This window comes from Cucurbita pepo, chromosome LG08 (genome assembly GCF_002806865.2).
Source record: "Cucurbita pepo subsp. pepo cultivar mu-cu-16 chromosome LG08, ASM280686v2, whole genome shotgun sequence".
In the NCBI taxonomy this organism is placed as follows: domain Eukaryota; kingdom Viridiplantae; phylum Streptophyta; class Magnoliopsida; order Cucurbitales; family Cucurbitaceae; genus Cucurbita; species Cucurbita pepo.
Window position 1 is genome coordinate 3336644 of NC_036645.1, and position 16836 is coordinate 3353479.

Consider the following 16836-nt stretch of genomic DNA (forward strand, 5'->3'; position numbering starts at 1 on the left):
ATTTTTAAAAGTTCAATAATATTTTTCACGNTTTTTTTTTTTTTTTTTTTTTTTTTTTTTTTTTTTTTTTTTTTTTTTTTTTTTGTAGTTTATTAATTTAACATATTTTAAACATTATACAATATTTGAAAAAATGTATTTATTTAATGCATAGTAGGATATAGGGTTTAAATGGATAATGTAAATAAACCACAAATAAAATTAATTTCCATATAAATCCATGAATTTTAAAATTAGATAACTACAAAAATAATAATTATAATAATGATAAATTCAATTTAAAAAAAAAAAATTATAACATTTTTAAAAAATTAAAATGTTCACTAATTTTGTGTTCTTCGCCCGCGTTGACTGAAAACTGACAATTGATTTTACATTCAGCGAACAACAAATTGTGTCTAAATTCTCGTGAATTTCGTGAAAAGTTGATGTTCTTTCCATCGGATTCCCTTCGCCGTTACATTTCTTCTTAAAGCTCTCCGTAAGTTCTCCAATTCCCCCAATCAATTTGATTCGATTTTCCAGCTTCACAGATTCTTGATCTTCTCTGAATTTTCCCTCAGGTCCCAGCTGATTCTTCGATGCTTCTGATCTGTCGAATCCGGAATTTCGGATTGGCTTCACTTTGATTCTTCAGGAAAAGATCAACTCGATTCGTTTCGTGAAACACCTTTTGCTTTTTTGGAGTTTTGTGATTTTTTGACCTAATTTTTTCACTGAAACTTCGAAGTTCATACTAGAGATCGATAATCGAATCGCTAGAATGCGTGATTCAATCCCACTCTACTCTTCCCCCATCCGGACGGTGGATAATTCGCCTCTGCTTGGCTATTCCGTCGCCGATGGATTCTTCCGATCGCGAGGGTTTATTCGTCGTTCGCCTCAGCCTCTTCGTGGTGCGGTTCGTCTTCTCCGCCGTGCAAGTGGCCGGCAGATGATGCTTCAAGAGCCCTCCGTTCGTGTTCGTGAAACCGCCGCCGAGCAGCTGGAGGAACGGCAGAGTGATTGGGCGTACTCGAAGCCGATAATCCTCTTGGACCTTCTATGGAACTTGGTTTTCGTCGCCATTAGTTTCACTATCCTAGGGCTCAGCACGAGCGAAAATCCTTCTGTGCCGCTTAGGTTTTGGATCATCGGATATGCTTTGCAGTGTATAATTCACATGTCCTGTGTTGCAGCTGAGTATAAGCGGCGGCACTTGACGAGAGACCCCGCCAGATTGGAGCGTGGCAGCGACTGGATGAGCGGCGATGACTCGAATTCCGCCTCTGGAAGTGATGGAGATGAAGAACTTACCGTGAATGAAGAAGAACCAAGGTAAAGACAATGTTCATTCGCCATTTTTGCAGCATTGAGCTCTGAGGATCTTTGATTACTAATCTCTAGCATTTACATTTTTCATAGCAATCTTGTGAAGCATATTGAGTCTGCAAATACCTTGTTCTCTTTCATCTGGTGGCTGCTAGGATTTTACTGGGTCACTACTGGAGGCCAAGAATTGATTGATGATTCACCTCAGCTATACTGGTTTGTTAATCTTCAAACCAACTGTTTCGTAACTCGTTGATTGTTCGAGTTCTTATCAGTTCCATGGTCTACATTGCAGGCTTTGTATTACATTCCTTGCTTTCGACGTCGTGTTTGTTCTGATTTGCGTCGCAATTGCCTGTCTTGTTGGTGTTGCTATTTGCTGCTGTCTTCCTTGCATAATTGCTATCTTGTATGCGGTTACCGATCAGGTAGATTCAATGAGCTTTCGTTCAATCTCGTGGGTCGAGTTTGTTGTTTTTCTTTGACTTAGCTTGCTGTAAATGGACACCATCCTACAATCCTTTTGTGTGTTGTTTATAGATGAAATATTGGCTTACTTAAAACACTTTAAGGGGTGCTATCGTGGATTCTTGTTACACTAATTGATGCCAAACGTGTAATTGAATCAGTGTAACAGCCCTAGCTCACCACTAGCAGATATTGTCATCTTGGGCTTTCTCTTTCGAGCTTCCCCTCAAGGTTTTTAAAATGCGTTTAGGTTTCCACACCCTGGTAAGGAAGGATTGGTTCCCCTCTTCAACCAATGTGGGATCTCATAATCCACCCCCTCCGGGGTCTAGTGTTCTCGCTAACACTCGTTCCTCTCTCCAATCGATGTGAGATCTCATAATCCACCTCCCTTTAGGACCGGGATCTCACAATCCACCCCCTTTCGAGGTCTAGCGTTCTCGCTAGCACTCGTTTCTTTCTCCAATCGATGTGGGATCTCATAGTCCACCTCCCTTCAGGACCCAGTGTCCTTTGATGTGGGATCTCACAATCCACCCAGCGTCCTCACTAGTACACCGCCGGGTGTCGACCTCCCTTTGGGGCTCAGTGTCCTCGCTGGCACATCACTCGGTGTCTGACTCTAATACTATTTGTAACAGCTCAAGCGCTCCACTAGCAGATATTGTCCTCTTTGGGCTTTCCCTCAAAGTTTTTAACGCGTCTGTCAGAGAGAGTTTTCCACACACTTATAAAGAATGTTTCATTCCTCTTTCCAACCGATGTGGGGATCTCACATTCAGATTCTTTAATGTTCGTATATTTAGTCATCTAGTCTAGAGTCTTTCACTTGTTGTCATGAGTAGATATACTTTTGTTATGTTGTTTGTTGGTTAGTATTTTAATCCCTTCTAGCGGCTGGTCATGTTTGATCAGTATATCGCAACCATATAGATTCTATTGCAGTTATTATCGACTTATGCTAGAGCGTGACAATGTTGTCAAGAACGGAGAATGTTCCTCGAGTTATATCTGCTTGACATTTTACAATTAGCTTTTGAGTTTGTGATGATACTTATACTGTTGCTACTGTCAACTCACCGTGGTTCGTTTCTAACCCGCAAAATTCAGGAAGGAGCAACGAAGGAGGAGATCGATCGCTTACCGAAGTACATATTCAACAGAACATGTGATGTTGAGAAAGGGATTGGTGATACTCAAGAATCTACTGGAGGAATAATGACTAAATGTGACACTGATGCACCTACCAAGCATTTTCTTCGCCCCGAAGATTCTGTAAGTTTCCGATTCGAGATTTCGTTCCGTAAGTTATATCACTTAAAGAATTCGAAGTTCTCTAAACCGTTCTTCGAATACTATTGGATTCGTTCATAAAACTTTTTCATCATGGTAATCGATACTATAGACATTCAAAAAGCTCACTCTTCTGTGCCGAAAGCACCATCGGAACAGGAAGAGGAGTGTACAATACACGAAATCAAACAACTTCGTCCCTTTTTCCTAACCCGATATCTTATATCATCAGGAGTGTAGCATCTGCCTCAGTGCTTACGAAAACGAAACGGAGCTACGAGAGCTGCCCTGTAACCACCATTTCCACTGCAACTGCATCGACAAATGGCTACACATCAATGCAACCTGCCCGCTCTGCAAGTTCAACATATTGAAGCCGAACGGTTCCAGTAGCGAAGAAGTGTGACAAAGCTTACGAGCGACGAAGCGCACGCAATTGGCTTTGATGGCTAGTGAGGAGAAGGGGGACCTTGTTTGAATGGGTCGCTCCTGCAGAGTTTGTTTTGAAGCTGCTACTGCTGCTGTTGTTGTATGGTTAATGTATGTATGTACTTTGTTAGAGGGGAACTGTGTTTTGGAGTCCATTGAAATGAGAATGCTATATTAATGTTTTATTATGATAACATTTTAAGTCCTTTTTCTTTAATCTTTTTGGTAATCTCTGTGTGCTTTCATGTAGAAAACCAATATCTACTCGAACGGAGAAGCCCGAGTAGGGAAAACTCTCTTTCTCCGACCCCTCAAACACCTGAACAAAAGGAGTTTGCTCTTAGCTAGTCGAGTGTGTATTTGTTAAGAACGAGAAATAGAAGTGGGATTGAAAGTGCTATCTTCTCTAATTTTACAAGAATACAAGTCATCTAAATACAGGAAAAATATATAACTAATTAAATATTGAAAATAAAATAAAATATACTACTAATCAAATCATATCATAAACGGATTACAGATATATCTCAAAATAAAGAAAAAAACCACTCTAAAAAAAAAATATATATTAACTGATTACAGATATATAAGATATAGATATATCTCAAAATAAAAAATTTATATATATCTCAAAAATAAAAAATATATATATTAACTGATTACAGATATATAAAATATACTCGATTAATATAAGATATATTTTGATTACAGATATATAAGATATACTCTATAACTAATTATTATAATATATTCTCCAAATATCATATCTTAATCGTATTTCAATCTTAAATTTCTATTATTTCAAAAAATTTAATATGAATTTCAATTTTTAATTTTATATTTATAAATTTATAAATTTTAAAAAATATCGAGAATTTGAATCGTTTTAATACGTAAGAAAAAATGTTGAAGACTCAGGAAGTCAATAAGACTTCATTTAATCAATTTGGATCATTTGAAATTTGGTTGCATTTAATTCGAATCTCTACGGGCATGAATATGTTGGCCAATATAAAGTTTTTCAAAGATTTGACATGAAGAATCAAAGCCTGTTGGAGCTTTTGATTCCATGATTGGAACTCGAGATATAAAGATAGATATCCGTTACTTGACATGTCACATCCATATCTAATATGCCTCTAAATTTTATGGCGGATGCAAATCATTGACTTATTTGACTTAATCAATCATCTTGTATTAACTAATTTAATAGTTTTGTGAAATTTGAAAAATTTCTAGACATATAAACACAAACACAAAAATAAATACAAGGAAGAGTGATGGAGTGATGGAGAAGAGAATGAAGAAATTGTTAAGAATGATCCTCAATTAAGAAGAATAATGAAGAAATTGTTAAGAATGATGCTAGATTAAGAAGAAGGAAGAAATTGTTAAGACGATGCTCTGATCCTATATTAAAAACTAGAAATAGAGGTAAGACTGTCAATATCACTTTTATTTCTTGTTCTTCTGATTCTTAATTCTTAACCTAAATATTTTCAAATATTTTCTGTATAGTTTATGTACATGATTAATCATGAGAAGAAAATAAAATACCTCGGTAACTAAAATTCCATATAGGAATACCAGTTACGACTCCTCTGCTGCCGCCGTGGATTTTTGTTTCCGGCATCGGCACCGTTACTTGAACTCCAATCCCCTGCTTCTGCAACAAAGGAATCTCAACTCCTGCCGCCATCTTCACTCTCACAGACAAGTTAACAACTCCATTCCTATCGCCTCTCTTATCTCTCAACCTGTAACTCAAAAACTGCAGATGACTTTCCGGCAAGTATCCAGCAGTAAAATCCGCCACTGGAACCCTAGCCGTCCCGACGATCTTGATTTTCCGACTCGAAACTCTGCGACAAACCTCCACAATAACAAACGCCGCGTGCATTGGGAGATCAACGACTAGCTTCTCATTCCACCGCGGGAATCCAACGCCGTCGCGGTCGATTTTCGTGCTCACAGAGTCGTTCTGAAGATCAGATCGAACAGTGACGAACAAATCGCTCTTGCTCTTGATCGGCTTTCCACGTACTTGAAGATTCTCTCCCGATATCACAGTGATTTCGATTGTTCGTGAAGAAAATTCAGCATACGCCATAACGAATTCGAGAAATTTCAGAATCAGGAAGGAAGGATTTGAAGAGAATCGGAGATAGAGGACAAGGGTTTTAGAAGTGAATGGAGATGGAAAGTTGAGAGAAATGGTAAAGAAAAAGAGCGGGTTGCTTCTGAACAGAAAAGGCGAGTTGGCTAGGGGTAGTCCAAATACTAAAAACACCGGGCTGTCAATTTATACAAATAACAGACGAATGACGTGGAATCGTGTCGAAATGTTATTGGACTGTTGTTTGTTTGTTTGGTGGTAGTGGGGGACAGTAATGAGTGAGTGATAATTGGGGGGGAATTTAAATTTTAAATCCACCGTGGAAAATGTTTATTTTATTATTATTATTATTTATTTTTTTTTTTTAGTGGTTTTGGAATTCCAGGCTTGAGTGATCGCAATCAGTCTCCGTGTTGTAAAAAAAGTGGAATTTGCTATTTTGTCCTTTTTCTTTTACATTTTTTCTCCTCCATACCCTTTGGGGTGCAATTGTAAATAAGTCAATTTAGAATACTTTTCACTTTTGCCCCACTTTCCACTCATGCTTTACAATTTTCCACTGTTATATAATATTTTTATTTTGTTGTCTTTAAATGCAAATACCTCAATTTACAACACTATATAAATAAATAACGACTCTCCACAATGGTATGATATTGTCCCCTTTAAGTGATTGAAATTATAAACTCATGATCATTCCCTAAAAGTCATCATTTCAATGGAGATAGTATTCCTTTTATTATAAACCATGATCATTAGCTGATGTGGGACTTTCATCATCCAACACTAACAACTCAACAAGAGCTATCCTCTTTCATCTTATATTCTAGTTGTCTCGTGAAAATGACATAACATAAAAGAATTTTTTTCATTCTTCTTTCAAATTTCTAAAACCTTTCGAGATAAATTTAATTTTTTGTTTAAATAACTTTTTCCTCTAAAGTTTTGTCCATTTAGTTGGTGAACTTAAATATTTGGAAGTAATTTTTAACACTAAAAAATTGATACTAAATTTAAAAATGGTATAGAGACAAAATTGGATTGAAAAAAACCTAAAATTAGGGTTTAAAACATATGTTTAACCCAAAAATAATTGCAATAATTTGAATCGATGTTATTTTATTAACTAATACACGTTTATAATAATGTATATTGAAATCGACAAATCATCTATCGATCCAGAAGTTAAAATTTCGAACCTTCTATTCATAATATTATTGAATTAAAATATAATAATAAAAGTTAAAATAATGATTGTTTGTTAATATATAAATTTAAGAAGTATAATAAATGATCTTCCGAAAATATACACATTTTTATCCTAAATACACAATTTTTTAACTCGAAAAAAGTAATCAATAAATTTCATTACTATTCAATAAATTTCATAGGGATTCCGATTACTACGCCGCCGCCGAAATTAGTTTTCTCCGCCGGAATTTGTACTTTTCGCGTTTGTGAAGTGGACGTATGATCGGAAGCCAAAACTCTCACAGAAATATTAACGATTCCATTCCTCTTACCTCTAACATCTCGCAATCGGTAACTCAAGAAATGTAGATAACTTTCCGGCACGAAGCCGCCTAAAAAGTCCGATACCGGAACATTCGCAGTTCCGACGATCTCGTTCCTCGAGAAATTTCCAGAATGTACATCTACAGTCATGAAACTTACATTCGACGGCAAGTTCAACGCCATTTTATTGTTCCAGAAAGGATAGCTACCGCCTCTGTCGTCGATTTGTGTGCTGCCGAGATTCTGAGAGTCGATTTTGACGGTCGCGAATGATTTCTTCTTCATCGATTTCCGACGACGGTGAAGATCTTCGGCAGAAATCACCGTTATTTCGAGAGTTCTCGATATTGGAGCCATGAGGAAAACGGAAAACAGAGGAAATCACGAATGGAGATAGGATTGGATTTGTTTTTCTTGTGGAGGAATCAAATTAGGGTTTGGAGGAATTTATAGATCACGATTTGGGGGGAAATTTATAGCTGTGGAATTTGGGGGAAATTTGGGAGAAAGAAAGGACGAAACTCGAATATGAAATCGTTACTCGGGTTTAGATACCTATTAGACACAAAATTACAAGTTTTACTGTTATGTTCGATCTGATTTTCGAGATTTTGAACCACAAATCGCTATGTGAACAGACAGATCGACAACGAAAAAATACAGTAAAATTTTGTACAAATTTGAAAACGAGCAACACTACGGTTAAAAACATAAAGACAAAAGTATTTACAGATCAAAGGATTCTTTAAGAGTTTATTACAAAACGAGGATTCGAGATCAGGGTATCAATTAATAGACAACAATCCCTGAGACTAACGCCTCGGGACGACCCTTTTCTATGACCACGTAGCTCCTGATCACTCCTCCACCTCGACCACAAGGTATCAATTAATAGACAACAATCCCTAAGACTAACGCCTCGGAATAACCCTTTTCTATGACCGCATAGCTCCCGAACACTCTTCCACCTTGACCACGAGGTATCAATTAATAGACAACGATCCCTAACGCTAACGCCTCGGGACGACCCTCTTCTACCTCGACCACGAGGTATCAATTAATAGACAACGATCCCTAAGACTAACGCCTTGGGACGACTCTTTTCTATGACTGCATAGCTTCCGAACACTCCTCCTTCTTGACCACGAGGTATCAATTAATAGACAATGATCCCTAAGGCTAACGCCTCGGGACGACCCTCGATCTACCTCGACCAGCTATCGACCTACTTCTAAATTCTAGTAGTATCCTTGACCTAGTACCGAGTCTTTTAAAAAAAAAATCATTAATTGTGGAAAAAACCGTGCAAAGAGGGAATGATGAATACGATGGATTGACTCGAGTCATCTAGTCCTACACAACATGACTGGTTCAATAATGGGTAAGTTCAAAATAAGTCGTTTTCTTTATTTTCTTTTGCTTTTTATAAAGTACCTTAGAAACAATCTTGAATTAATTGTTTTTTTCGTAGAAATTTCTCCCAAATAACTTATATTTTTATAGAAATATAGAAAGGAAAATTAGTCACAAATTTTAATTTTGGGAAATTATTAAATTTTTAATTCTATATTAAATGTCTCAACTTTGGATTTAATTAGTAATTAAAAAATCCCATAAGGAGATTAAAGAAGATAATAAAAATAATTATTTTTTAATTTTTTAAAAATTAAAATAAATTTTGAATTAGACCAATTTTAGATTACGTGATTATAAAAGAAAACTCGTTTCTCTCTCCCGATCTTTCTTTAGCGATTGATTACGTCTCCTCGAGAGAAAATTCTTCCCATTTTTACTTTATCTTTTATATATATATATATATATATATATATCACGCGTAACTTATCCACTAAGCTATTGGTCGATAGATTTTGAAAAATAACACTATTTATTCTCGAGAGTTTAATTTCATTTTCATTTAGTCGCTGTAATTTCAAAATTAACCTATTTGGTTTTGGAATTAAAATTTTATTTTTAATCATTTTCGAAATAATTTCTATTTGGTTAATGGGTATAAAAAAATAAAATTTAATTTTATTAAAAGTATTTATTTTTAAAATTTGAAGTCCAAATAATAACTAAATTCAAATATCCATTTTATAGAATTAATTTTTTTAATTTGTATTTATTTAGTTTATAAATTTTTAAAATATTAAAATTTAATAAAATTCAAATAAAAAAATGTATAGACTAAATTCATAATTTAATTTTAAACAAATTATCAGAAAAATAGTTTGTATTTATAGATTAATATATATGAAAAAAAAAACATTAATAAATAAGTAAAAAAGAGGGAAGAATAAAATATAACTTAATGGCTACACACTCAAGAGGTCATTTTATATCAATATTATTTTATCTTCTTTCCACGATTATTATTAAATTAAATAATTATTCTTAAAAAAATCGATAAAAAAAATAATAATTTCGTCTCTATTAGACAACCTTAGACGTGATCTCAGAGAATTTGTTGAGGATTGTTGAGAGAGAGTTCACGTTAGCTAATTAAGAAATATTTCCATTGGTACGAGCCTCTTAGTAGATACAAAACAAAGTCATAAGAACGCATATTCGAAGTGGACACAAATGGTGACTCGAGTCAATTTGTAACACGGTATCAGAGTCATGCCCTTAACTTAGTCATGTCAATAAAATCTAGTGACTCGAGTGTCGACACAAATGGTGTACTTTGTTCAAGGACTCTAGAGAAGGAGTCGAGCCTCGGTTAAGGGGAGACTGTTTGATGGCTCCTCAGGCCTTACGGGAGGCTATATAGTGTTTGTTGAGGATTGTTGGGAGCGAGTCTCGGTTCGCTAATTAAGAGAATGATCATGAGTTTATAAATAGAGAATATATTTCTATTGGTATGAGATCTTTTGAGAAACCGTAAAGCAAAATCACGAGAGTTTAGGCTCAAAGTAGACAATATTATCATTATGAAGTTTCGTGATTCCTAATAGTTATACGTTAATAGAGATGTCGGTGGATGCAATGTTCTTGACTATCAAGGTGCATTGTGGATCTATTTCGAGGAACATAATCGTCGGAACTACGAACGTTCTAGTGTCGGATTTTCTCGTACGGTGTAGGCCCGAAAGTTATTTATAATATATAAAATTTATTGTCTAAAATATAGTTATTTATTATTTTAATTATATTGTTTATAAATATTTAAAAGTTTCTACAAACATTGGGCCTACTTTCATTTAGGCCCAAATATAAAACGACGTCGTGTAAAGGAATATGATCAACTGACAGCAGGAAACCAAAACGACGTCGATCTGTGACGTTTCCCGAAGGTAGTTGGTTTATCCATTTGGCTCTGAAACATTCCGTTCTCGGAGCTGTAACAAAAATGGCCGCGGCCTCACTCTCTCAACTCTCCTTTCTCTCAAACCCTTCACCTCGAAGCTTAATCGTTCCATCTCTCCGGCTGACTTCTCCTTCCAGGAAAGGCCGCGTCGGTGGTTCTCGATTCAGATGCTCCGCTGGTCAGACGGGATTCTTCACTCGGCTTGGTAGGCTGCTTAAGGAGAAGGCCAAAAGCGATGTCGAGAAGGTCTTCTCGGGGTTCTCAAAGACTCGAGACAATCTTGCTGTTATTGATGAGCTTCTTCTTTACTGGAACCTTGCGGAAACCGATAGAGTTCTCGATGAACTCGAAGAGGTCAGTATTCTGCTCCTGTTCTATTTTCTCTCTTTTGTTTTATGTTCGTCTCAAGGAAGTATTTCCTACTTAGGAAACTTTTCTGTTCAGGAATTCTTGGATTATTTGAACTAGAATTTGTCAAATCTAATCCAATTCACTGTTCTGAATGTGGATTCCACGGAGGCGTAATTCGATTTTGGTTTACATTATTCTCTTATCTGAAACTTCTCTCAGGTCTTTATTTCTGAGAATGAGCTTAAATCCAACCTTCTTTCAGACCTGAATTTTTGTATGGCTTGAATGTTAGTAATGGAGCTATTTTCTTGTTATTGATATAGGTAGTCCTTTCAATACTGGAGTCTTTTGGAAAAATCATTTGTAAGCCGGATGAAATTCCATGGTTAATCGTAGTGTTGATAATCTTGTAGGCATTATTGGTGTCTGATTTCGGGCCGAGGATCACCATTAAGATCGTGGAGAGCTTGCGTGACGACATATTGTCTGGGAAGCTAAAATCGGGTAGTGAAATAAAGGTAATTAGTTCACGAATTGTTCCATTACTCTGCGTTCTAAGAAAGAAAGGCTTACTACACGGAAATGAATTAATAATTATTACATTAAACGTTAAATGAAGCTCTAGCGGCACTGTGAGCAATTTACCTCTCTTTCTGCTTGGAATTGGAATTCGTTTCATTTGGAGAAATTTCTATTATGAAAATTTTTACATTCATTTAAGTTTATCGATGAAAATTTTTATGTACGCTTTGAGTTTTGAATCATGGAATTTGGATTTAATTTTTGAAGTGGTAGTTTGGTTGATGATCACCAATTTGATGAAAGAAATGCTTTAGATTCCAAGTTTGGTTTTCAATTCTATATTTTTATATCCATATAGTTTGTAACGCTTGATTGAACTTGTAATACACTGATCAAAACGATCCCAGGATGCCTTAAAGAAGAATGTGTTGGAGTTGTTGAAAGGGAAGGGGAGCAAAACCGAACTTCAACTTGGATTCCGGTCTACTTTCTTTATGGTTTCTAGTTTGTGCAATCTATCTAAGTAAGCACAATATCTCAAGCATTAACTCCGATTCTGCTTTTATCATGTCATCAGGAAACCAGCAGTGATTATGATAGTTGGTGTTAACGGAGGTGGAAAGACAACATCTCTTGGTAAGACCTAGCATTAACATGGTATGAGTATTCTATTGAGCTTAAACCTTATTTCTTGTGATAATTTCTTGGCAGAAGTTCTTACCTAGTTTTGAGGATATTTACTTGGATTTTCATGNATGGCTCGAACATAATATATTTCCTTTTAAAAGCATGTTAAATATACTTCCCCATTTATTTGTTGCAATTTCGTTATTACTACTCCAGTAAGACAAGTTTAGGAAATTAACATGACCTCACATTGCATAAGGTTAAGCTATCTACTTCTCTGTCTATTTGCTAAATTGGGATATATTTATTTGCGGTGCTATTACTCAAATTACCCGGTAATATCTTTTCAACTCCATGTTGCAGGAAAGCTGGCTTTTAGACTAAAAAACGAAGGAGCCAAGGTTAGATGATCCTCTTACCCTTCTAAGTGGAAGTTACTTTCTTATTTAAAAAAGTAACTCGATGGAAATATAGTAATTTACATTTTTGTGTGCCAGATATTGATGGCAGCTGGTGATACATTTAGAGCAGCTGCTAGTGATCAGCTGGAAATCTGGGCAGAGAGATGTGGATGTGAGATTGTTATTGCTGAAAAGGACAATGCCAAGGCGTCATCAGGTATGCAGTAGTTATAGTGCTCTGTTTCTTTTTCTTGACATTGTAATGTTTGAGGAAGTTTGTATCATATACTGTGGATGCTAACTTATCCTCTTGAAGTGTTTCCCTGATAGTTCTATCACAGGCTGTAAAGAAAGGAAAAGAAGGTGGTTTTGACATTGTTTTGTGTGATACATCTGGACGTAAGCATATTAGTGTATTGGTTTACTGTTAGTATTCTTTCTTGTGTCTTCTTAATAGATGAAAATCTTGATTTTTTTCATAGGTCTGCATACAAATTATAGCTTGATGGAAGAGTTAATAGCATGTAAGAAAGCTGTGAAAAAGGTTATGCCCGGAGCACCTAATGTAAGCATTACTATCTTTTCGTTTTACCTTGTTGACTTGTTCTATTTCAAAAGCCGGATGTGTAGGCATTTACACTTCTAGACTGCATAAGCCATTCAATTTACCTTTAACATTATTATGCATGACTACCCAGTATTAAGTGAAAGTCTGAAGTTTTAACCTAGTAATAAAGACATATTTTTGTTTAGCGTAAAGGCTCTTGTCAAGACGTCAATGAGTGCAACTGCAAAGCTTTTTTCTTGTATTTTCGGTGTAGGGATTTGCACTTTACACTTGCATAAGCATTTAATTTATCTTCGACGTTATTATGCACGGGACTGTGGGGTGAGTGGCACCTTTTCTTTGAGATTTCTTCGCTTTTCCTCCAATGCTTTCGGCTGTTAGCTGAGGTTAAAATCAAACTTGATTTCTGTGTTAGGAAAATAATGTATTTAAATATGACACTATTAGTTGTAAGGCAGATGATACTCAGACACTGAAGATTCCATTTTTCTACTTTGTTATTATTACTTCATTCAGGCCAACACTGCCTCCCATGAAATTTATGGTTCAAGCAGATATGAAGAATTTTATAAAAGTTGGATATCTGGTCATTAAAATGAAATTCTACCTAGTATCATGTACTTATTAAGAGTTTCATTACAATTGCAGGAGATCCTGCAGGTATTGGATGGGACAACTGGTTTGAATATGCTACCACAAGCAAGGGAGTTCAATGATGTAACTTTACTATCCTTTTCCTTCTAAATGAATATTCTTGGATGACACGCACATTTCTTGCCATTTTGCAAGTTTTCGTTCATGATTTCCCCAAAAGTAAAATATAGCATCATCTGCTGAGTACAATAGACGCATTTGGATTATTATATTTATGTGTCTTTTACCTTGGGGCAAGTATTCTTGAAACATAATAGCTAATGGAGTTTTTAAGCATGTTGCAATCCTGCTTTTAGTTACCAAGAAATTTCAATTGACAAGCTTGTTGGCTTCTGTAACAGGTAGTTGGAATTACTGGTTTAATTTTGACAAAACTTGATGGTTCTGCAAGAGGTGGTTGTGTGGTATGCCTTAAAATTCTGAGATGAACAACTTCCTGAAATGACATGACCGCACACTACTCTCTGATGATATAATCCTTCTTTCTCAGGTCAGTGTGGTCGACGAGCTTGGCATCCCCGTAAAGTTTGTTGGCGTTGGTGAAGGGTTAGAAGATCTTCAACCTTTTGATCCAGAGGCCTTCGTTGATGCCATATTTTCATGATGTGTACAATATGGTCAGTATCAATATCACTACCATTAATATCTCCTTTCACCACTGTCTCACAATTTGTCTGCATTCCTTCTAAAGTCTACCCATCCCATTCATAAAGTTCTGTAAACTCATAGGGTTCCGTCCTTGATTCAACTCAGTGTGTTAGTAACTTGGTTCTAGGTGATGAAGTAGCTTATCGTCATTATTTCATGCTATTTATTAGTATGCTGACTTGATCATTTTTATTTTTGATCAGAAAAATCTTCCAATAATTGCGTCACTTTTAAATTTTATAAGATAATAGCTGAAAAGAGCGTGCCCTTGCATTGCATTGTGGAAGACTATCTCTTGAATGTTGATGTTAAACAGAAATAGGATTTTTTTTGGAAAAATTGCAAACCACTCCTGAAATCACATCTCTGAATTTTTAATTTCATCATTCAGTCCTATATATTTTGTTTAGTGTTGCGATCAACCCCTTATGTTAGTTGTTAGATTACCTTTTAATTGAGCTTCACATGGGTAACGGCCCAGATCCACCGCTAGCAGATATTGTCCTCTTTGGGCTTTCCCTTTCGGGCTCCCCTCAAGGCTTTAAAACACGTCTGACAGGGGAAGGTTTCCACACCCTTATAAATGGTGGTTTGTTCTCCTCCCCAACCAATGTGGGACATCACAATCCACCCCCCTTCGGGGAACAGCGAGAAGGCTGACACATCGTCTGGTGTCTGGCTCTGATACCATTTGTAACGGTCTAGATCCACCGCTAGCAAATATTGTCCTCTTTGGGCTTTCCCTTTCGAGCTTCCCTTCAAGGCTTTAAAACGCGTCTGCTAGGGGAAGGTTTCTACACCCTTATAAATGATGGTTTATTCTCCTCCCTAACTAACATGGGACATCACAACATGTGTGACTCACACGTTAGTAGAGAATAGCGCACTTGTTGTAACACTTAACAAAGTATAGTAAACTCATTGATCAAATTAGAAATTCGAGGATCGTCATGGCAATTNTTTTTTTTTTTTTTTTTTTTTTTTTTTTTTTTTTTTTTTTTTTTTTTTTTGTGAAGATATATTTATACATTAATGTTTTTTTGCTACTACAGATTTCTCGTTTGTGATCCCCCAATTTTGCACCCCAAGCAACATCACCAGGCTCTAGCACAGGGTGCAAACCATAATATTGGTTTGAAATTGAAGCAGAAAAATTTGCTGCCTGCGATTCTATTGGTTGAGCAAGTGGAAACCTGAAAAATGCATAGATCTCTCACATCTGTGGTTTTGATGACCATACATACTTCAACAGCAAAAAGGTGTCTCCTGGTTGATTTGGTAAGATTCTCAGGTCCAGTTGAACTCTCATAACCATACACGTATTGAAACTCCTAAGAGCTTGGTGCCTCCTTTTTTTAACCATTGGCATTCATAATTGAATTATGTATGATGCCATTATCTGTTTTGTTTTCAGTGTTGATTTCTTCAAGTCTCTATCGTTCGTATTTCCTGTATCGATACTATGTCGTTTGTTAAATTTTATGTTCCATTGAATAGGATAAATATAATCTAAAGAGAAAAATACTCTTTTGGTCTCTGAAATTTGAGTTAGGTTCCATTTGGGTTGTGGCTTGCTTATGGATTGTGTTAAGTTGGGGAGGGGGTGTTGTTGATGCTGGAGGAACACATCTAAGTGAACTTATCAAGCCTGCTAGAAGTATGTTGCTTATGTTATGATATTGTCCACTTTGAGCATAAGCTCTCGTGGCTTTGCTTTGGGCTTCCCCAAAAGGTCTCATACCAATGGAGTTAGTATTCCTCACTTATAAACCCATGATCATTCCCTAAATTAGTCGATGTGGGACTTCCATCATCCAACACCTCCCCTCGAACAAAGTGCGCCTCCCCTTAATCGAGGCTCGACTCCTTTGGAGTCTTAGTCATTTTTGACTGCCTTCGAGGAGGGGCTTGGCTCCTTTTCTTTAGGAGTTCTTTGTTCGATATTTGAGGATTTGAGGATTTACCAATCTATTGGCACGACTAAGTTTAGGGTATCGCTCTGATACCATGTTAGACGAACACGACTCTCCATAATGGTATGATTTGTCCACTTTGAGCATAAGCTCTCATGGCTTTGCTTTGGGCTTCCCCAAAAGGCCTCATACCAATGGAGTTAGTATTCTTCACTTATAAACTCATGATCATTCCCTAAATTAGTCGATGTGGGACTTCCATCATCCAACACATATATCTACAAACTTCAAACTCCTTCACTCAGTGCACTACTTTCACTTCAACCACCCTGTTCTTATACAACATTGTGAATTATGTGTCGAGTCCCATCTCCAACCAGCTCCTGAGCGAGTTATCTAAAGATGGTCGAGTTGACGAAGCGCGTAAGTTATGATTTCAGCTCATGGAATATTATGATTTCTGCTTATGCCCAATCGGGAGATCCTTTTCCATGAATCTCCAACTAAAATTCTATCACTTGGTCATCCCTGGTATATGGATATTTGGATATTGCCGAGATGGGTGTGAAGCTGAAGGCTTGAGACTATTCAGCCAAATGTGGAGTTTAGGGCAAATTTATTCATTGCTATGTAATGAAGATCCAATTAGAAAGCTATGATCTTTGTTGCCACTGGTCTTGTTGACATATTTTCCATCACTTCGAAGGGGG

The 16836-nt window shown here is 36.3% G+C and overlaps 4 protein-coding genes across 5 annotated transcripts; 2 read left to right on the plus strand and 2 right to left on the minus strand.

The window, feature by feature from the left end:
- The first annotated feature begins 310 nt into the window (after window positions 1-310).
- LOC111799902 (E3 ubiquitin-protein ligase At1g63170-like) lies at window positions 311-3718 on the plus strand. 2 transcript variants are annotated; one of them, XM_023683409.1, is made up of 6 exons: window positions 311-481; window positions 564-1317; window positions 1405-1527; window positions 1607-1739; window positions 2890-3054; window positions 3305-3718. In XM_023683409.1, exons 2-6 carry the CDS (start codon window positions 764-766, stop codon window positions 3476-3478), a joined length of 1149 nt encoding a protein of 382 aa, XP_023539177.1. In that variant the 5' UTR covers window positions 311-481; window positions 564-763; the 3' UTR covers window positions 3479-3718. The 2 variants fall into 2 exon arrangements, with proteins under 2 accessions (XP_023539177.1, XP_023539178.1); XM_023683410.1 differs by lacking the exon at window positions 311-481 and having other exon boundaries at window positions 488-1317.
- A 1314-nt stretch (window positions 3719-5032) lies between these two features.
- On the minus strand, window positions 5033-5611 carry LOC111800077 (BON1-associated protein 2-like). Its single transcript, XM_023683659.1, has one exon. It carries the CDS (start codon window positions 5609-5611, stop codon window positions 5033-5035), a length of 579 nt encoding a protein of 192 aa, XP_023539427.1.
- A 1304-nt stretch (window positions 5612-6915) lies between these two features.
- LOC111800980 (BON1-associated protein 2-like) lies at window positions 6916-7557 on the minus strand. Its single transcript, XM_023684922.1, has one exon. The coding sequence runs from the start codon at window positions 7487-7489 to the stop codon at window positions 6989-6991; it is 501 nt and encodes a 166-aa protein (XP_023540690.1). The 5' UTR covers window positions 7490-7557; the 3' UTR covers window positions 6916-6988.
- Window positions 7558-10421: 2864 nt separating this feature from the next.
- LOC111800933 (cell division protein FtsY homolog, chloroplastic) lies at window positions 10422-15755 on the plus strand. Its single transcript, XM_023684859.1, has 12 exons — window positions 10422-10796; window positions 11207-11311; window positions 11723-11796; window positions 11893-11951; window positions 12306-12343; window positions 12440-12560; window positions 12674-12742; window positions 12826-12908; window positions 13560-13628; window positions 13907-13969; window positions 14056-14182; window positions 15266-15755. The coding sequence occupies exons 1-11, from the start codon at window positions 10485-10487 to the stop codon at window positions 14167-14169; spliced, it is 1107 nt and encodes a 368-aa protein (XP_023540627.1). The 5' UTR covers window positions 10422-10484; the 3' UTR covers window positions 14170-14182; window positions 15266-15755.
- Window positions 15756-16836: the final 1081 nt, after the last annotated feature.